At 39.8% G+C, this 22,869-nt stretch overlaps 1 protein-coding gene across 2 annotated transcripts in view; it reads left to right on the top strand.

Moving 5' to 3' along the window:
* The window catches only part of PRKCA (protein kinase C alpha), a 264,506-nt gene that overhangs the window by 203,214 nt on the left and 38,423 nt on the right, over positions 1–22,869 (top strand). The window contains exons 8-9 of one of the 2 annotated variants that reach the window (XM_072991026.2): positions 364–460; positions 14,277–14,306. In XM_072991026.2, the coding sequence (XP_072847127.1) occupies positions 364–460; positions 14,277–14,306 (127 nt within the window). The remainder of the gene's footprint in view (positions 1–363; positions 461–14,276; positions 14,307–22,869) is intronic. The other variant, XM_020811192.3, reaches the window with a different exon arrangement.

The raw sequence follows: 22,869 nt of genomic DNA, 5'->3' as shown, positions 1-22,869 counted from the left end.
CATGACAGACAGGTAACATCAGTGCTGTATGTAACAGTATCTTCTTTTTATGATTTCTAAAAGCACAGGGATGTTGATCGCATGGCATTTGAATGATCTGTCCTACTTCAGCTCTTGTACCAACCATTTATGTCCTTGTCATCTTCCATGTTTCTGACTGCTAGCCGGTCCTGCATATATACTAAGGAAAAAGTCCCCTTTGACCCGAGTAGCTTTTAATTCTGAGATTGCAGTGCAGAGTCCTGCCTCAGCTTTTTGTCTGAAAAACAGATTGCATTCATTGCGTGTTGTACTGATATCAAGAATAAGCTGTGAAGGTATTCCCTTTTAAAGATGTAAAAACATGTTGACTGTGTTCTACAGGTACAAGCTGCTTAACGAAGAAGAAGGCGAGTATTACAATGTTCCAATACCAGAAGCTGATGATGATGGAAATGCAGAATTGAGACAAAAGTTTGAGGTGAGAAGGCACACACATATTGTGGAATGAGTACCTAGCGTAGCCCATCTTGTCACTGAACTTTATATAACAGGGTATAAGAATGGGTTCTTTTCTCAGCTTACTGTACAGCGCATCTACTTATCTTGATGAGTTTTCAGTAAATATAATGTTTTATATAATTTTGGACCAGTGATTAATTTCTGTTGCCATATATTTAACATATTAATGTGTTCAGGAAATAAATTAAAAGTTATGGTTATGTCAGTGCTGATATCAAAGCAGCTGCAGGTTCTGTGTTTATGAATTAATTTCTCTCCTCATTGGGATATTTTCCAAGATGCAGTATTGCCTCCAAATACATATCGAAGAAAGCTCTCTCTCCATTTGGAAACCATGTTCTTTTCCTTGTTAGCAGTGTTTTGTCCTTATTCTCCATAGATGTGAGAAATAAGATATGTAGATAGGTTAGAGAGGCATGAAAGATGTATGTTGAGGTGAGAGTATAAGAAACAAGGAGTGGAACAAGAGATTGTGAGGAAAGTCTAGATAAACTATAGGGGAAGGTGGTACTCTCCAGCAGGAATTTGCTGGGAATACTAAGAGAAGAGCTGGATCCTGAAAAAAAAAATTGCAGCCAGAAGTTGGATTTAAAGAAGGAAATGAAAGAGAATCAATCAGTGGCTGAAACTAAAAAGTAAGTTGTAACAGGAACAGACCAATTGAAGTGGTGAGTATTTGATGAGTCGGCACATATGTATGTTCCATTGATTCAGTGGACCTGCTCTAGTTATGACTTACTAAACTTTAGCCAGTGAGTAGGAGTAGACTGAGTAAACATATATATATTTGAATAGTAACATTAGACATATTTGAGTGGCTGAACTTGGATGCTGGCTTTACTTCTTTGAAGTAAACATGGGGAATAAGCACAGCAAGCAAACAGGTGTGGATAGGTTTTATGCAGCCACATGCAGTCACTTTTCTCCTTTTTCGGCATGAAGGAGGAGATAAGCTGGAAATCTGCAGTTAGTACTAGCTTTTTGTTAATATCTGAACTGGCAAAAGATGGTTAATTTCTTTCAAACAAGCCAGAATATGGAAGCCATTGCTCCATAAATTTAGCACCTAGTGTCTTGGTCCAGGAGGATGACTGTTCAGCAAGATTCTCTCTAGGGTGTGTAACTGCACAAGTGAATGTGCTTCCACCCCCTTTGCACAGCTGTCCTCCTCCTCTGTGCATCCACAGTGATTGTTTCCGGCCCCTTTCAGTCCATTTGCTATGGAACCCCACACGGGGGGCGGGGCGGCAGAGGCATGTATACAGAGAGCGGGTTGCGCATACTGGGGTGAGCCCCACTCAGCGGAGCTGAAAATTTGAGGGAACATTGCTACACAGTGAAAGAGATACTCTTCACTACAGGACTGCCATTGTAGTTATAGAAGTATCTCTATAGTTGTGTAATAATTTCTAGCACATCTGTTGTGTCGCAAATTGCCTTCTTATACTACTTACGTATACAAATATGTTGCAGTATAAAATATTTGGAGTTTGGGAACATTGTAAAATGGTGAAAAAATACATGACGTTTTCTAGATTTTTAAAACATATATATAGTGAATATTGTGGTTAGTGTATGCTGTTTCAATGCCATACACCCAAGTAGTAGTATGTTATACAAATTTAGGCTATTACGTTGAGGAGGGGGATTCCCAGTGTAGTATAGTGGATAGAGTGATAGACTATGACTCTGGAGAACAGGGTTTGAATCCCTGCTCAGCCATGGAAATTCACTGGTGGAGTAGAATTTATTTATTTATTTGAATTATTTAATTTATATCCCACCCATTTAGACCGAAGTCTATTAGAACTGGTAAAACCACTCTTTAAGTATCTCACTTAACTTGAGGGTCACTATAAGTCAGTTCTGACTTGATGCCACAGAACAAGAAGAAGAAGTTGGGGAGGGGATCACAGTTTGTTCATTTTAATGGAATTTATTTGGAAAAAGTTTGTTCTTTTGGGACACGTTCATCCCTGAAATAATTTTAATCTTTGATTATTATTTTTTTGGTGTGTATGTGTGTTCATTTGAACAGAAGTTGAATTTAGTTGACAGCAGTCTTGACTTTTTGTCTTCTCTCACAAGCAATAGCTAATCTAGCATGTAGTAGCAGATTGCTACCTGAGGTCAAGGGAAATCACCACTGTTATACTGATTTTGTGAATTCATCAATAGTAGAGTTGAATTGTGTTATCAGTATACCTCAGAGTGCCTTGTACCTGTGGGTAGGTTGTTAAATTTAGGATAGCAGCCTTTTATTTGTATAGATAAGCTCTGTGATTTTTTAAAATGCTGCTTTCAAAATATGATTTATTGCAGAAAGCAAAGGCATTTTATCAGTAGCAAATGTCCTACTATTAATGATACCTTCTGTGATTGCTTCCATGTTGTAAGACTGATGTGCATCCCCATCTCACTGTATCTATCATTTCTAGACTGCCAGTAGATATGCTGCCTTCCTGGTTTTATTTATTTATTCTTTTATTTAAATATTTTTACCCTGCCTTTCCCCTTTAAAAGGAACTTGAGGCAGATTACATTTTTCAAATACAGTATTTAAAACTAAGGACGAGTACAAAGAGGCAGCTTATATCATTAAAAGACAGTATTAAAGCTAAAACTATAAGTATGCAAACATTAAAAAGGAACAAATAATACCACTCTGAGAGATGATAAACACAAGTAGTACTAAAGACCCAGTCAGAGCAGCAATGCATAAAGTTTGTCTAAAAGTTACTCATGTAGCCAGCCATGTGGCTGATCACTCATGTAGGCAGTCACTGAGAGAAAGCTTTCCTGAAGATAAATGTCTTCAGAGAGAGCTTGCCTAAAGAGAAAGGTTTTATGAAATGTCCATCATAAATTCATATATGTTTCTAAGACTATAAGATGAGTAGGGGCAAGATTTCTAGGACATGTCATTTTTTTCTCTGCAATATATGTTTGAGCTTTTGGGTGGGTTTCAACATGTTTATGAGTAATCTGGTGAGAAAGGCCAAGTTACTCATAAAACATATTTGAACTTCAAATGTAGGTTGCAGAGAAAATGTGACATGTCATAGAAATCTCCCCCCTAAAGATGAGCTTATCAACTCACGCATCTGACCCAGTACTTGGTTGAACTGTGTCCCACAATGGAAGAAGTGGAAACAGGGTGAAAGTAAACAAAAGGGCTTCATCTTTCCTATAGAGGTATAACATTACAACTGAAGATAAAACTTCTTTATTTTAGCTTCCAGTGTGGGAAGAACCTATTCTGTGTAGAAGATACAGTGGTGCCTTGCTTAACGAGGATAATCCATTCCAGTGAAATTGTTGTAGAACAAAATCCTTGTTAAGCAAAATAAAAAAAGCCCATTGAAACACATTGAAAACCCTTCAATGTGTTCCAGTGGGCTGAAAACTCACCGTCCAGCGAAGATCCTCCATAGGGGCAGCCATTTTCGCTGCCTATAAAGTGAGGAATCCGTCCTAGAAAACAGTGGGGGGCCATTTTGTACATCCGGCAGTCATTTTGAAACCCGACAATCAGCTGTTTTTAGATCATCATAATGCGAAAATCGGTTCCCGAGGCAGGGATTGCCATTAGCTTTGTTCAGCCATTAACAGGTTAATTACTCAGTGCATAAAGAAAACTATGCTGCTGCCTTTTAAGATAGTGAGATTTCAATGCAGTAATTGATAATCAAAAAGATACCTCAAGGATGGATGGATGGAAAAAAGAGGAAAAAAAGAAGAAACTTAATTCTGAAAAATTGGAACTGGCAGAAGAGTTAAAAATAATTGCTATATGGAGAACTAGATTCCCAACAAAAAAAGACTTTAGTTTCTACTCAAACAGACATTGATGCTGGTCCAGAATAAATAACTTTTGGATTTCAGCAGACTTAAGTCAACTAGTGGAAGACATTGAGATTCTCCCAAATATCTATACAGACCATAACCCGGTGTAGATGACCCTGGGTTACCCGCAAAGAAGAGGAATTTGGAGACTAAACACCTCTATACTTAATGACAAAGAGCGTCTGAAGAAAATATTAAAAAAAAGAACTAGAGATCTTCTTTAAAATAAATAAACATCAAGTTACTGGGATCATCAGTGTCTGGGATACGGGGAAGGCTTACTTCCGGGGAGTAGCAGTTGACTTGGCAGTGCAAAAGAAAAGAGAAAGAAATAAGCAATATCAAAATTTACTAATGGCCCTCAAAAAAGAGGAAAAAGCTTTAAAGATAAACCCTACAGCACAACTTCTTAAAAATAAGATCAATATATTATAGCATAAAATCAATCTGCTTGACCAGGAAGAGATGGCAAGGAAAGTAAAATTTGCAAGATAAAACTTTTTTTGAAAATGTGAATAAACCAGGAAGATGGCTTGCATATAAGATTTAAAAAGAAAGAGAAAACTCAATGATTTATTCAGTTCTGGATAAGGAAGGGAAGAAAACTTTTAAACAGGAAAAAATTAAAGAAATAGCTTGGAAATTTTATGATGATTTGTACAAAAAAAACCTTTGCAGCAACGAAAAAGATTTTTAGAAGGAACTCTCCCCTGGAAATTATCGGAGCAACAGTTAAAAATTTTAAATAACCCCTTAGCAATGAATTAAATTATGGAAGCATGGAAAAAGAAAAACAGTAAGACGCCTGGACCAGAGGGGATTACCAGCAGAATACTATAAAGTTTCCCAGGAAGAATTGATACTACATTTCAAAAAATTGTTAGAAGCTATTAAGACAGGTGGAAAAATACCTGAATCATGGAAAGAAACCCATATACAGTCAACCCTCGACTTATGAACTTAAGGAAGGAAGTTTGTAAGTCGAAAAGTTCATTACTCGAACCAGCATTTTCCATAGGAATGCATTGAAAACCAATTAATCCGTTCGAGCTATTTTTGGTTCTTAGGTCGAGGGGTGGTTTGTAAGTCAAACATTAGTTCCCAATGGGAATCCGTTCCTACCACTAGGGGCAGAATTTTTTTCTTTTTTTTATCCTAAGATGGCGTAGGTTTTTTAAAAAGGCAGATAACCACAGGGTGAACGAACGAACGCTGTTTTAAAAGAACACTTTTTAAATCAAGCACCTTTTACACCAAAACAGGCACCTTTCCTACCAAACACCTTTTAAATCAAAACAAGCAGCTTTTAAAGCAACCAAGCATGTTTTTACCTTAGCAGGTTTTAACTCCAACCAAGCTCCCTTTTACCCAAGCACCATTTAACCCCCAAAAAGCACCTTTTAAACTAAATTTTACATTTAAAAATGACAATACCAGGCAGCCCCAGGTCTCTCTTCCCACTCTCTAACCACTTGGATGAGCAAGGAAGCAGACAAGCAGTCTCTTCGCTAACTGAAAGTTCAAATTTCCTGCTTTCCCTGCCTTTCCGCACTTTTTTTCCGTTTGTAACTCAAATCCAAGTCCTCAAGTCGAGTCCATATTTTCCTATCAGAGTGGTTCATAAGTCGAAATGTTCGTAACTAGGGCCATCCGTAACTCGAGGGTTGACTGTATCTCTAGTACATGAAACAGGAATGGAAAGGAATCAAATCAAGAATAACAGACTAATTTCCCTTCTAAATGTGGATTACAAGATTTTTGCGTCAATTTTGGTGAACAGCTTGAAAAAGGACTTAACTCTGATGATACACAAAGATCAGACTGGTTTTCAACCCAAATGGAAATTGGCTGCAAATAAAAGAACAATAATAGATATCCTGGGGTAGTATGAAGCTCATCCAGAAAAGCAAATGATGTTAATCTTTTTAGATGCAGAAAAGCCTTTGATAATGTGAGTTGGAACATTATGTTGAACCAATTAAAGATGATGGGCCTTTAAAGAAACTTCTTTCAGGCGGTGGAGTCAGTTCATTCACAACAAAAAGCAAGAGTCAAGGTCAGTGGCCAAATCTCGGAGGAGATTCAAATTCAACAAGGCACAAGACAAGGGTGCCCCTTATCACCTTTTCTTTTCATCTTGACATGAGAAATACTTAACACACAAATAAGGCAAAATTCCAGAATCAGATGGTTAAGAATAAAAGGAAAGGAATATAAATTACAAGCTTATGCTGACGACTTGATACTACTGCTAGAAAACCTGGAGGAATCAATTAGAGAATTAATGTCCACAATTGAGAACTTTGGTGTAGTATCAGGACTTAAACTGAACTATGAAAAAAAAAATTTTGACAAAAAATAGGACACAAAAAGAAGCAAAAAAATTAGAATTAGAAACTGGTTTTGAACACACATCTAAAATTAAATATTTAGGAGTGCATATCTCCAAAAAAACAAGTATCTTGATAAAAGATAACTATCTCCCAATACAGGAAAATTTGGAAAACTGGGGTAAACTGCAACTTTCAATGCTGAGTAGAATTGCTACTATAAACATTTTACCAAAGCTTTTGTTCCTGTTCCAAAATTTGCCAATACTGTTGAATTACAAATATTTTAAGGAGGTAGATGTTTTGTTCTCTAAGTTCATATGACAAGCTAAAAAGCCGAGAATAAAACTCTAAAGCCCTACAGGACTTAAAAGAAAGAGGAGGAATGGGCTTACCAAATTGTCTGCTATACTACAAAACCTGTGTTTGGAACTGGATAAAGGAATGGATTACTTTGAAGGACCAAAGACTTTTAAAATTGGAAGGGCACAATTTGAGATTAGGATGACACGCATATATATGGTATGGCAAGGACAAAGACCAAACACTTTTTTCTGATCATATTGTAAGGAAAGCGCTATACCAGGTCTGGCAAAAAATTTCAGGGGCAAACATACAAAAACATCCCAATATGGGTAGCACCTTTGTAAGCTTTTATGCAACCCTCTTTAATCTCGAAAGAATGGAGATATATGTATAAAGAGCTCTTAACTATAGAGCAACAATTAAAAAAATATACAGGAGCTGAAGGAAATCGGTCTACCAACAGATTGATGGGCGATGCTAAAATTAGAACCAAGGTTTAAAAAAGACAAAATAATGGGCTTTTATGAGGGGAAGGTTCAGGTGGATGAGTTATGGATTTATACTAGTGATAAGATTATACAAAAAGGTATACTTTTTGTTAGAATATAATTTAGAGGATGAAAGAGTGAAAGCAGTGATCATTAAATGGGCACAACATTTTGGCTATATTATAGACATAGATGATTGGACTCAAATGTGGAATGATAACTATAGATGGATTAAACCAGTAAACCTGAGAGAAAATGTTTTAAAGATGTTTTACAGATGGCATTTTACACCTTTAAAACTGGCAGAAATGGCACCGGGGGTTAGCAACTCATGTTGAAAGTGTTGTCAGCAACCCAGGACTTATTTTCATAAATGGTGGACATGCAATAGAGTAAAAAGATTTTGGAGACAGATAAAAGATATTACACAAGAAATTATACAACAAAAAATAGCTTTTAACCAGAAATGTTTTTCCTGAATATGTCTGAAATTGTTGATATAAAAATTAAATATATGTTGTTGCACATATTTACAGCTGCAAGGCTGATCTGGGCCAAAAAATGGAAATATCAGGAAAATCCGAAGATGGAGGAGCTGTTTAAAAAAATTATTGGATATTGAGAAATGGATAGCCTGTCAGAGGCATTACGTGAGAAACCGAGAATATATGTTAAAGAAAGCTGGAAAATATTTTATGATTGGGCGCAGAAACAAACATGAGCAGAGAATATAGCATATGTTATGGATTTTAGTATTGTAACAGCCATGGAGTCAAGATTATACCAGATATTGTATCATTGTAAACACTTCCCCTGCTTTTATGTTTTCTTTTCTTTTCTTTCCTTTCCCCCCTGCATTTGTAGTCCTTTGATTGTTTGTTTGTTATATAATGAAAATAAAGGAAAAGGGGGGGTGGGGAGAAAATTCCACTGAATATACATGGACATGCATAGAATTTTCAGTATAAATATCCAACAATAAAGAAGACGTAAGAGCTGGATAGATCACTCTGTGGGGTGGATTTATATCACTTCCAAGCACTTCATATGAGAAAATCCTGTGAAGGGTTGCCACAAATGGGAATCCACTTGACCACATACAATTATTATCGTAAGGGAGAAGTGACTTAACAGTACCCAGAATTTAATGTGTTGGCCAAATAATGTAACAATCACAAGCAAGGTTCCCTCTTAAGTTGTGCAGCTGCCCAGTGCTGCGTCAGGCACACGCACCCACAGACAGTGTTTCTGCTCATTTGTTTCTGCTCACGACTAGGGCCTGTCAGCTGTGCTCACAGAGGGCAGACCCCCGCCTAGCAGGACCGGAAATGAGAGAGAACACTGATCACAAGAATTTAATGTGGTTCTATATTCCAAATTGACATTGGACATTATTAATAGATGAGATATATATGTATTTTGTTGCTCTTCATATCTTTTTGGATGGGTATTATACTGGATGGATGCAGCGAGTTCTGAAAGTTAGTTTCAGTATAATAAAAAACTAGCAGGATATATTCTTGGTTTATTCAAGAAAATGAACTGGCTTTTATATAATAATAGTAGCAGTAGTCCCTTACCCTACATGTTTTAAAAATTATTTCAGTGGGGAAGATGATACAAATGGCCTATATGTCTCTGCTGATATCCACTTGTTAAAGTAAAAATCAGAGTGTGTTGCTTATAAACCACTCCATAGTGCTTAAAGCACTCTTTCAGCGATGTACAATTTAATGATGCAGTCTACACATTGTCTCTCCCCCCCCCAAAAAAAAACTGAGTACTCAGTTCGCCAACCTCAGAAGGATAGAAGGCTGAGTGAACCTTGTGACAGCTACCTGGAAGTGAACCTGGGTTTTGAATAGAGTTTTGGCTGCAGTTGTTATTTAGTCGTTAAGTCATGTCCGACTCTTCGTGACCTCATAGACCAAAGCAGACTAGGCCCTCCTGTCTTCCACTGCCTCCCGGAGTTGGGTCAAATTCATGTTGGTAGCTTCAAACTATCTTGTCCTCTGTCGTCCCCTTCTCCTCTTGCCCTCACACTTTCCCAACATCAGGGTCTTTTCCAGGGAGTCTTCTCTTCTCATGAGATGGCCAAAGTACTGAAGCCTCAGCTTCAGGATCTGTCCTTCCAATGAGCACTCAGGGTTGATTTCCTTCAGAATGGATAGGTTTGTTCTCTTTGCAGTCCAGGGGACTCTCAAAAGTCTCCTCCAGCACCACAATTCAAAAGCATCCATTCTTCGGCAGTCAGCCTTCTTTATTGTCCAGCTCTCACTTTCATACCTCACTACAGGAAAAACCATAGCTTTGACTATGCGGACCTTTGTCAGCAAGGTGATGTCTCTGCTTTTTAAGATGCTGTCTAGATTTGTCATCACTTTCCTTCCAAGAAGCAGGCGTCTTTTAATTTCGTGGCTGCTGTCACCATCTGCAGTGATCATGGAGCCCAAGAAAGTAAAATCTGTCACTGCCTCCATATCTTCCCCTTCTATTTGCCAGGAGGTGATGGACCAGTGGCCATGATTTTAGTTTTTTTGATGTTGAGCTTCAGACCATTTTTTGCGCTCTCCTCTTTAACCCTCATTAAGAGATTCTTTAATTCCTCCTCACTTTCTGCCCTCAGAGTGGTATCATCTGCATAGCTGAGGTGGTTGATATTTCTTCCAGCAGTCTTAATTGCGGCTTGGGATTCATCCAGTCCGGCCTTTCGCATGATGTATTCTGCATATAAGTTAAATAAGCAGGGAGACAATATACAGTGGTGCCTCGCATAGCGAGGGTAATCCGTTCCGGATTAACCTTCGCTATAGCGAAACATCGCTAAACGGAATTTAAAAAGCCATAGAAACGCATTGAACGCGTTCAATGCGTTCCTATGGCTTGAAAACTCACAGTTCAGCGATGTTTCTTCATAGCGCCGCCATTTTCGCACCCTCGTTAAGCGAGGGCAGGGCGCGAAAATGCGGCGCGGACCTTCCGGCGGCCATTTTGGAACCGCCGATCAGCTGTTCTCCCCGGCTTCGTTATGCGAAGATCGCTAAGCGAATCGCTTAGCGATCTTCGCAAAGCGAAAAAACCCCATAGGGGCCATCGCTGAGCGAATGCTCCAGCGATGGCCCAGAGTGCCTCGTTAAGCGATTTCATCGCTCAGCGAGGCACTCGTTAAGCGAGGCACCACTGTACAGCCTTCTCGTACTCCTTTCCCAATTTTGAACCAATCATTTGTTCCATATCCAGTTCTAACTGTTGCTTCCTGTCCCACATATAGATTTCTCAGGAGATAGATAAGGTGGTCAGGCACTCCCATTTCTTTAAGAACTTGCCATAATTTGTTGTGGTCCACACAGTCAAAGGCTTTTGCATAGTCATTGAAGCAGAAGTAGATGTTTTTCTGGAACTCTCTGGGTTTCTCTATAATCCAGCGCATGTTAGCAATTTGGTCTCTAGTTCCTCTGACCCTTCAAAATCCAACTTGTACTTTTGGGAGTTCTCAGTCCACATACTGCTGAAGCCTACCTTGGAGGATTTTGAGCATAACCTTGCTAGCGTGTGAAATGAGTGCAATTGTACGGTAGTTGGAGCATTCTTTGGCACTGCCCTTCTTTGGGATTGGGATGTAGACTGATCTTTTCCAATCCTCTGGCCACTGCTAAGTTTTCCAAACTTGCTGGCATATTGAATGTAGCACCTTAACGGTATCATCGTTTAAGATTTTAAATAGTTCAACTGACATACCATCACCTCCACTGGCCTTGTTGTTAGCCAAGCTTTCTAAAGCCCACTTGACTTCACTCACCAGGATGTCTGGCTCAAGCTCAGCAACCGCACTATTGTTGTAAGTCTTGATAGAATTGGTCAATTTCATCCTCTTCAGCATCAGTGGCTGGTGCATAAACTTGGATTACTGTGATGTTGAAAGGTCTGCCTTGGATGCATATTGAAATCATTCTATCATTTTTGAGATTGTATCCCAGTACAGCTTTTCCCACTCTTTTGTTGACTTTGAGGGTTTACTCCATTTCTTCTATGGGATCCTTGCCCACAGTAGTAGATATGATAATAGGCTGAATTGAACTTACCCATTCCCATCCATTTTAGTTCACTGATGCCCAGGATTGTCAATGTTTATTCTTGCCATCTCCTGTTTGACCACATCCAGCTTACCAAGCTTAATCTTACATTCCAGGTTCCTATGCAGTATTTTTCTTTGCAGCATTGGACTTTCCTTTCACTTCCAGGCGCATCCAGAGCTGAGCGTTCTTTCAGCTTTGGCCCAACCACTTTATTCTCTCTGGAGCTACTTGTACTTGTCCTCCGCTCTTCCTCGGTAGCATGTTGGACGACTTCTTACCTGAGGGGCTCATCTTCCGGCGTCATATCTTTTAGTCTTTTGTTTCTGTCCATGGAGTTTTCTTGGGAAAGATACTGGAGTGGCTTGCCAGTTCCTGCTCCAGGTGGATCGCGTTTAGTCAGAACTCTCCACTATGACCTGTCCGTCTTGGGTGTCCCTACATGGTATAGCCCATGGCGTCTCTGAATTACTCAAGCCCCTTCACCACAACAAGGCAGCAGTCCATGAAGGGGGCTGCAGTACTGCAGTTTTAAACACTGCACCTGAGGTTTAAGTTGAATATTTACTTAAAGCTTAGAAAGCAGTATTATCCACATCAGTTGAGATTTTCCCCCTAAAAAAATATAAAGTGGGTTATACCAGCAACATGCATATGCAAAAAATATGTATACAGTATATATATATGAGAAAAGTGTATTGAATTTTTGTCTTCATTTCTACTTGGGTATGGTTATGGGATATAACTGTAGCAACCAGAATATGCTGCTTGTGAGTATATTTCAAAATGCAAACAACTACAGTCCGATAAAAAAAAAATCCCCATAGTACACAATCATGGAAGGAAGGGGTGGTAAGTTAACGCTGATAAGATCACCAAGTGGCATTTCTAAGCTGAGAGAAAATAAGGACAGCTTATTTTAAGTATTCATCTGTGTTCATTTTGAATATAATACGTACGTAATTTATTAAGAATATCTTATAGTTCATTGTCAGTGTGAAAGCAAGATACCTAGAGTAGTTCTTTCTCTGGTGGATGGAGGCACTAGGCTAGTCTTCCTTGTTGTGTTCCATTGTCATGTGCTTCTTGGGACATAGGATGCAACACCTGGCCAGGTGGGAAGGGCATGTGGAAAGTAGTCAGCCATGGGGGGAGGGGGAGCAGCAATAGCTGCATGTTTGGTAGTGAAAATGTGTAATTGTCCTTTTAAACCATTGAAATGGGTAGCAATGAATGATGGGCAGAAGCACAGTTTCTGCTTCCATTAGTTGCACCATTAAGTAGGAGAAATAGAGAAGTGCTTATAAAATTCATAGTCGTGACCTATGAGTCATTTCACCACAGTCTGCAAGGAAGGAAAGGAGTTGCAGACTGTGGTGCTGAAGGTCTGTGCAGAAGTCCTTTTAGAATCTGGGGCTGCCTCTTCCTACAGTGTCGTGTTACAGAACAGGACTGGTTTCACATTGAAGCAAAAGAAATGGGGGTAATATAACAGGAGGTGCACCCTTCTTATTTATCACTGGTGCTTCGTTTCTGTTTTCTTTAATCAACAGTAATGATATACAGTATAATGTGAAGAGGCCTAGAAATATTTGTATTAGTACAGTTATTAGTTACAAATAAATAGACCTTCTCAGTTTTCACCTTACAAGAGGTGGATGACTCAGAGCAACCATAAATAACTCTCCAGGATGATTTCTCTTGCCCTTTCGAAAGCAAACCATGTAGCACACTGCAGTCCCGAATAGAAGATGATAGTTCACGTAGCATATTGTAACTTGCAGGGATAAGCCTGTGAACAAATAATACACATGTGGGACTCAAAACACACAGAGACAAGTCAGCTCAAATTGTGTCCCACTTTGGCTACACACATTGTGGGTCCGGAAAGGACTGCCAATTTCCTCCCCTGGTAATTTGTGGCCATTCGATAATTTATAGTTTTGGTACAGAAATGTTCTGAAAAGGGTTGCCTGTACTCCAGCATACAATAAGAGTGCTTTCAAAAGAATGGGATGTTGCACTGCATAGCAAGCAGTATGAGAGAGACTAGTGTCAGAGGCCATGAAATGATAGGGAGGTAATTTTTGAGTGCAAGGTACTGGATGAAGTCTTTCGGCTTCAAAAGGGAACATCGCAGACTGTGCTGCTGGAAAAGAGGGCATATGTGCAAAGGTGCAAATTTACAGAGTTCTTTACTTGCTGCATAAAAAATCTGACATTTCCACAGTTCTGTGCAACCACAGTTGTACTACCTAATTGCTCTTTCCATTCTGTTCTATTCACATTTATTATCTTACACATGCTGCAAGTTATTGTTGCAAGCAAGCCTCATTAAACTTATTGCTCTTCTCAGATTCTTTATAGCAGCCCAATAATTGCCTAAGAACAGTGTCTTGGTCAATGATTTCAACTGTCATGTGATGCTGTATATTGAGGTAAATTGCAACATATACAAACAGAATGCTTTGCTTCAACTATGTACTTTTTTGCTTTAAAGCAGTGTGCTGCATTATACGTCTGCTCTTGTTTACTAATGCTGTTTTATTTTCCTGATTTGCAAGTTGCTATAAGCAATTGTCGATGCAGTATTTTGTGTGCTCCCTAAACTGCTGCTGCCATTGTCCTATTGCATTTTTTAATTATTTGCTTTTGCTACTAATTATTATGGCTTTATTTTGCTATCCCTTTACTAACAAAGCAGTTTTTCTCCCTTTACTGTCTTTTTTCAGGGCTGCCATATATATATTCACTTCTTAAAGGTAGTCTTCTCTTTTGTATTATGTTTTCATTTACATCCACAACATTTCCTTCCACAGTTTCTTTTACTTCTTGAGATTCACAATAGCAGTCAATGTTCTGTCACATTTTTAAAGATGCACTGTATCTTTTTAAACTAGTTGTGCTTCTTTGCTACAAGTAAAAAATATAACATAGAAGTATGTATCTTAATGATACCACATGTTTTTGTTGCAAAGTTCATTTTTACAAACATACAAGATTTATCAAATATGATCAGTCTTCCCTTACCTTCTTCTGAAAATTGAAATAGTGCATCTTTATTGTATGCCGTAGTGGTTTGTTTGATTTTTTGTTGATATTTGCAGCACATTCCCCAGAATTATCTACATACATATTCACAAAACCACATCCTTTTTGGCATGCCTACATTTGCAGTATGTCACCATCATAGTGTGTTGGATTCATAAATGTTGCACAGAGGTTTCAGTGCTTGAATTATTAATTTTCATCTAACTTGTAACACAATACTGTAATTATTTCGTAAATGATCCAACATCAGAGAATATTTCCATGGAACAGAAAGGTGCTGGGGGTTTGCATGTAACCTCCTAAGTGAAGGACCCTGTTTATTTTCCTGATGTCCTTCGTATCTTGCTACAGATCTTCCTGTCAAAACTGTTCATCAGTGATCTATGTGTTACTTCAAAGACAAAAACTGAAAGTTACACACTTGCACCATCAGAAAACAGCAGAAATCTTTGAAAACAGAGTTTCTTTGTTGCAAGGCATCTAAATATTACTTTGGACTTATAAGTACCAGAATACACCAGCCACCTATGCTAGCTGGGACATTCTGGGAGTTACAGTCCCCCCAAAAAAGTTATGGTTCCAACCTTTAGATTCTTACTTATATACAGATAAAGAAACAATATTATTTTTTTCCCAATCTCAAAATATAGCATTATTTATTTATTGCCCCATTTTGTACTGGGACAGTTTTTGTTGGAATTTGAGTGGTTTAACGACATGTTTAAAGCCTCCAGCTGGTGGTAAAGTCAGGGTGGGAGGACAGCACCCTCCACTGGTACAAACAAGCTCCTGCAGGAGCCACATATGCCCCAGTTGAACTCCAGACAAAGTTCTGGGAGGGTGAGTCTACCATTGGCAGTGCTTATGCCAGTGACAAGCACAAAAGCTGGAAGAAGTTGTTCTGAAAAGTGACATTCTGGTTAGAAATCATATATCTGCCTCTTTCTAATGTTTCCTTCCCAAGCTTTACTTGCATCTTCAAAATCTTTTATTCTTTTTTAAAGAAATCTAATTTTTATTTTTTATTTTTTTAAAAAAAGACAAAACAGAGCAGCTACATCAGAGATGGTTCTGATATCCAGGATATTTTAGGGAATTATTTAAAACCTTTTACTGCACATCAGAAGTGACTTTGTAGTATAGATACCTGGTGTGATGTAATAAGGTAATACAACACCAAACCCATCCACTTCATGGACACTCAAACCCTAAATGATGGGGGCTTCACATTTAAGTTTGGTTGAACTTTATGCTTCATATATGTCACTTAAATTATTCAACTCTCGGATACAAATAATAATTAAAAGCCTCAGCTTGTTTTTGCACCATGCCAAGGAGAGAGTCATGGCATGAGGGTCAGAATGTTAGTGTGGAATGACAGGGACCCAAGATTCCCACTCCCCTCAGCCACGAAGGTCACAGTGTGACCTTCAGCCCCTCACTCTTTCTCAGCCTAACTGACCCCACAGGTTGATCAGAGCATAAAATGAGGTTCTGGGGAGGAAGTGAACAGTTACTTCTATCTTGTCCCAAAGCCACCTCCTACACCCATGGCATTTCTATTCAATGTTCATTTAAACATCCAAAGGCCCTTTACGTCTGCCTTGATGACCAACTTTTCTGCTTATCAAAATACACAGATAGAACTAAAATAATTCAAATTTGTTTTTAAAAAAACATTTTGGTGGTTAAATGGTACATTTGCTTTGGAGATACAGAAATCTTAAGTCTTGTCTGACATTTTTGGAAGTTAATTCTGCCCTTTTCTTTCCCTAAGTCAGTGGAATAAGGTAAACAGTGAAAGCAAAGTATTTAAATCTGCCTCAAAACAATGGCCACTGCGAGATCTGAGGCTTGGCCCTGGGTTTTGAAAGAGCGCAAGCAAAACAAAGCAGTCCAGCATGTTGGCAAAGCCACTAAAGCAAATGGCTAGTTGGGGCAGACAGGCTGCACATTGCTGTTTGGTGAAAGGAGCCTTGTGCCTTCTGCCCAGTAACTAATTCTGATATCCAGGAATCAATTCTTCATCTTAGTCCTAATAGGCTTTTGAGCTGCATGACTGTTTACAGCAGGGGTCCCCAACCCCCAGTCTGCAGCCTGTGCCATCTGTGGCCTTGGCCAGACCGGACTGTGGAGACAGTTCTTCTACCACCACACATACACTCCCCCCACGCCAACCCACACAGCCCCTTTGCACATGAGTGTGTGTGTGTGTGTGCCACGTTTGCACCCTCACCCCTTTCGCACATGCACATGTGTGTGCACATGCCATGCAGGCAAGCAACACCCCTTCACACATGCGCACGAGTGTGGGAGTGCCCCACCCTCCAGGCACAGACCCCATCCCCCCAACTGGTCTGCGGTATCAAAAAGATTGGGAACCACTGATTTACAGTATGTCACAGAAGTGAGTACACCCCCTCACATTTCATAAATATTTTAGTATATCTTTTCATGTGTCAACACTGAAGAAATGACACTTGGCTACAATGTAAAGCAGTGCGTATACAGCTTGTATAACAGTGTAAATGTGCTGTCCCCTCAAAATAATGCAACACACAGCCATTAGTGTCTAAACTGCTGGCAAGAAAAGTGAGTACACCCCTAATGTCCAAATTGGGCACAAAGTGTTGATTTTGTGTGGCCAGCATTATTTTCCAGCACTGCCTTAACCCTCTTGGGCATAGAGTTCACCAGAGCTTTAGAGGTTGCCACTGAAATCCTCTTCCACTTCTCCATGACGACATCACGGAGCTGGTGGATGTTAGAGACCTTGCACATCTCCACCTTGCATTTCAGGATGACCCACAGATGCTCAATAGGGTTTAGGTCTAGAGACATGCTTGGCCAGTGCATCACCTTTACCCTCAGCTTCTTTAGCAAGGCAGTGGTTGTTTTGGAGGTGTGTTTGGCATTGTTATCATGTTGGAATACTGCCCTGCGGCCCAGTCTCCCAAGGGAGGGGATCATGCTCTGCTTCAGTATGTCACAGTACATGTTGGCATTCATGGTTCCCTCATTGAACCGGAGCTCCCCAGTGCCGGCAGCACTCATGCAGCACCAGACCATGACACTCCCACTCACCTGCTTGCCACCACACACACTTGACACCATCTGAACCAAATAAGTTTAGTTTGCTCTCATCGGACCACAGCGCATGGTTCCCGAAATCCATGTCCTTAGTCTGCTTGTCTGCAGCAAACCATATGCAGGCTTTCATGTGCATCAACTTTAGAAGAGGCTTCGTTCTGGGACAACAGCCCTGGAGACCAATTTGATGCAGTGTGTGGAATATGGTCTGAGCACTGACAGGCTGACCCCCACCCCTTCAACCTCTGCAGCAATGCTGGCAGCACTCATATGTCTATTTCCCAAAGCCAACCTCTGGATATGATGCTGAGCATGGGCACTCAGCTTCTTTGGTTGATCATGGCAAGGCCTGTTCTGAGTGGAACCATTGTGTGGTCTTGGCCACCGTGCTGCAGCTCAGTTTCAGGGTTTGGGCAATTTTCCTATAGCCTAGGCCAGGCTTGTCCAACCTTGGCCCTCCAGGTGTTATTGGACTTCAACTCCCAGAAATCCTGGCCAGCAGAGGTGGTGCTGAAGGCTTCTGGGAGCTGTAGTCTAAGAACATCTGGAGGGCCAAGGTTGGACAAGCCTGGCCTAGGCTATCTTTATATAGAGCAACAATTTGTTTTTTTAGATCCTCAGATAGTTCATTACCATGAGGTGCCATGTGGAACTTCCAGTGACCAGTCTGAGTGAGAGCGATAACACCTGCTCCCCCTTCACACCTGAGACTTGTGACACTAACGGGACTCATGACACCAGGGAGGGAAAGGGGCAACTTGGGCCCAATTTGGACATTGGCACTTAGGGGTGTATTCACTTTTGTTTCCAGCGGTGTAGACATTAATGGCTGTGTGTTGCGTTATTTTGAGGGGACAGCACATTTACACTGTTATACAAGCTGTATACTCATTGCTTTACATAGTAGCCATTTCTTCAGAGTTGTCACATGAAAAGATATACTAAAGTACAGTATTTATGAAATGTGAGGGGGTGTACTCACTTCTGTGATATACCGTATCTTCTCTGTGGTTTTACATCTCCTGGGCAGGATATTCATGTTGAAAGTGTTAGTTGGTTGACTGTGGCTCACTGGATGCGTTTTCTTTCCTGTTCCGACTTCTGTCTCATGAGGCGTGGAAGTATTCCCAACACATTGATCTTCATGAACACATGATAGGCCATTTTTATTTTTAATAAAGTAGTGGCCGCTTTGTCCTGGTTAGAGACAACTTTACTCTTCTGTAAGGTGGAGTTCACCCACTGCCTATAGGAGCCCCTATATATAGAAGCAGTGAATGAACTGCTTCCATGCAGAATCTTGCACAATCATAGTTAATGGGAACTAATTGGAAAGTGCATTGTGTTCCGTGCAGCTTCCATTGCATAATTTATTCTTGCTATTATTCTGCTTTGGAAATTTAAACATTTTAGAAATTTAAATGTTGAAGAGAATCAATCCCACAGATCCTTTTTATTGCATTCTGTTAAAATCTAGCATTTTATTTGAAATTTACAAACCACAAGAGGGCAGCAGTACATTACTATAATAAAGCAAATGCACTGGTTTTACTTACAGAATTGAAGATTAAAACGAGGCACAAGGAATAACTTAATTTTTAACTGCAGTGAAATAGTAATAAAAATTAACAGATATACTATTTCATTTAGAATTGTATTTATTTATTTCCTTATTTCCTTATTTATTTAGTATATATGGGGCATATATTTAACTGATTTCACTTCATTATTTTTGGAAGTGGCATATAAGCAAATGTCCTGCAGGTAATCTCCATTTTGGTTCAGCTGTAATTTGCTCTTATTCTGTTGTGGAAGCAGCAGCATTGTGGTAATTCTGCGTATTCCAAGTGAGTGGCTAATGACTCAAAGCCCTCTCTCTTGTTAATATTTGAAAATAGAAGAGACAATCCAAGCAAAAAGAATTGCTTGGAAATCAATGTTGGTGGAAGAATGTTAACTAGGTATAGCAAAAGTAAAAACAAGAAGTGTGGTATCTTAAAGAGTAACTGAATTATTTCACTGTGGGTTTTCATGGATTTCAGTCCATGAGATAAGTTTGCGTAGATATCCCTTCTCTACTGATGCCTCTCGTACATTAGGAATTAAATCCAACATACACAAGTGGAATGAAAATCCCAGAGTTTGTCTTGATCGACCCACTGTGGAAGATGCTGTGCAATGAGATGCACAACCGGTTGTGTGACTGTTTGTGTGAGTGTATTAGATACCAAAATTGCATTGACTCTGAAAATATATAACTGCAAATGCAATGCAAGCAGGAAAAGAAAGCTCTGGGGCTCTTTGGTGATCTGTTATTAGAATTTAGAGCAGTTTGGCAAGGAGTTGTGACACCCAGTTAGTTGACTTTAAATGAAAAAGATAATCAGTCCTCACTTTAAATTATACCATTGAATATTTTTTTTAAATATGATAACTGAAAACAAACTTTAGTATGAAAAATCCATAAACTCCATTGGTTTAAATGGTTTCATCTTCAATCGATGTCTTTTGCAATTACTTTATTCATAAGATTACAATTATATTTAATTTTCAAATCTGAAATTCTTTCTAGTGGGCCATTCTTATGTTACTTCTAGCATGTACGCCAACTTTTATACGAAAAAGAAATTAGCACTGGCACCAGCTAGTTGATTCACTGTTTTACAGCTTACAGAATTTTTCTTAATTTGCAGAGGAAATAGGTTTGGGCTGCAAGATAAAAGGCAATGTTTGTACAACAATTTTATGACATATACGTATAGTGTACTTTAAGATGGAGACCTTCACTTACAGAGGGCTGGATCCAGTGTTAGACCTGAACTACAACAGACCCATTGAAATCAGTAGCAATCTTTTTTTTAAACAATGAACCTATTCGAATGGGTACTAATATTGGATTTTGCCAAGTATTATGATCTTTGAGATACTAGTGAAATGTGGAAAAAAATCTGATCTCTTTTTAACCCATAAGAAAACTGGGTTCTGCCTTGCTCTATGCTTCATTGTCTATATGGCTATTTATACATGTTGTGTATTCTTCTCCGATACAAAGCAGCAACTATGAAATTACCTACACAGCTGCAGCTGACAGAAGCAGATTCTCTACAAAGATAATTTCAGATAGGAAAAAAAGCTGTTGATTTATCTGGCCACTAGATGCTATTGCAAGTTTTAAAAATAAATACCCAAAACACTAAACAGAGATTACAGGAGGTTTAAGTTCATACATCCACTGTTGCTTGATATTTTTAAAGTATGTGAGATACCAAATGTCATACTTTCTACTTACTAAGTGAGAAAGCAAATAAAAGAAGTGCTCAGAGATCTTCTTAAAGGTGTTACTATGACAACAGGCATCATCTGCCTTCTCAAGTGGACTCAGTAACAGTTGTACCACTACTTGCAGTTCATTGTGGTGTGACTTCTAGACCTTCCACAAATATAAGGCCAAACTCAATTTCTTTCACATCTTGCCCTCTCTTTTTTTTTCATGTCTTTCCTCTTCACTTCCTGTCTTGCTTTTGTTTTGTTTTTTGAGTGAGTGCTGTTTTTTCATAAGGCCCCAATTGCTAAATAGGGTTACTGCTAACTTCTAAATAGATTGTAAGTGCACTTTGAGCTATAGTTATAGCTTCAAAACACAGTTTGGGAGTCAACCCACTAGCCATAGCTTGAGTGGAACCCAGAGTATTTTATATAAAAATCAGTGAGGGATTATAAATCAAGTGAAGCAGTTGTGTGTGGAAGGAATAATAGGGATTGCTGATGGAACTTTTTGCTTGAGTTTAATTCAGAATTTTGATAATTAACAGAAGAGCCATCTTTATCTGTGGTCAGTATAACTCCACTTTTAGACTCTAGTAAGGTATTTTCAGAAGCCTCAGCCTGTGGGGCAAATGCCCACATGGTACCACTGCTTCACCTGCCAACACTGGGCCCAGCATTCACAATGCAGCAACACTGATGTAGGGAGGGGCTACTATGTAAGTTTGTTCCAGAGTTTAGAAAAGCTGATTCTTAAACAACAGCCTTGAGGATCCTCCAGGCAGCAAGGCCAGTAGCCCCATTGACTCGGGAAGGGAGGTGTGTGTGTGTGTGTGTGTGTGTGTGTGTGTGTGTGTGTGTGTGTGTGTGTGTGTGTGTGTGTGTGTGTGTGTGTGTGTGTGTGTGTGTACTTATCCAAGCACAGATTCCCATCACATGTTCCGAGTGCACTAGAAAGAGCTTTGCTGCAACAGCTCACATGCTGCGAGAGTAATCACTGTAGAAACGTAGACTTGCAAGGAATAATTTAGAGTTCTGGGAATGCATTTTGCCCCCTAGTGAGTGTTTTTTTGTCTCTGGCACAGGGGTGGGACACCAATACTCTTAGGCAAGGGACAACTTGCTCACAGAAACAAAGTTAAAAGTGAGTCTCGGAATGTGAGCTCTTCATCGTAGGCTAGAGCAGTGATGGCAAAACTTTTTGAGCCCGAGTGCCCAAACTTGGAAAAAAAAATCAGTGGGTGGCAGGTGGTGGTGGAAGTGGAAGTGGCGGCAGCGGAAGTGGTGGCAGAAGGGGGAATGCCCAGGCACGGAGGAGCCTCCAGACCCCACTCTGGATCCACCTCCAGTCGTGCGCAACCCCACCACTGCCTATAGCTCAGCCTCCCCGCCGCCCCCAGTGCCAGCTTCTCTGGATCCTGTCCCACTGCCTGTCGGGGCACTAATACTGTGGCTGCAGCCTCCTCCTCAGATTCAGCTGCCGGGGTTAGTGGTCTAGTGACTTATGGCTCGCGTGCCCACAGAGAGAGCTCTGCATGCCAGCTTTGGCACATGTGCCATAGGTTTGCCATTGCTGGGCTAGAGTAAGGTCTGCCTGGTCTTTCTGTGGAAATCTGTGTCATTAAGACTCAGAAAAAAAGCAGCAAGGTGCCTCCCCTTGTTACAAAGCAATTGCTCACCAATTCTTCGTTCAAGGACGGCTTGAACTGAGAACTGCAAAGGTTCCCGGATACCAACTGTTGGAAAAGATCAAATGCCCGTATGGAGTGGGCACTGGTTGAAAGTTACAGAATGGGATGGGCCAGCCTTTATGATAGAAAGTGCTGGCTTTTGGTTTCTTGATAGTATTGCCTGGGATTTTATTTCACAAGGATTAAGTTTTTATAGAGGTTAAAATGTATAAAGTGTATCTTGCCTATG

The sequence above is a fragment of the Pogona vitticeps genome, chromosome 2, assembly GCF_051106095.1.
Source record: "Pogona vitticeps strain Pit_001003342236 chromosome 2, PviZW2.1, whole genome shotgun sequence".
Classification (NCBI taxonomy): domain Eukaryota; kingdom Metazoa; phylum Chordata; class Lepidosauria; order Squamata; family Agamidae; genus Pogona; species Pogona vitticeps.
Note: the sequence above shows the minus strand (reverse complement) of the source record. Positions and strands in the feature narration are given on the sequence as shown.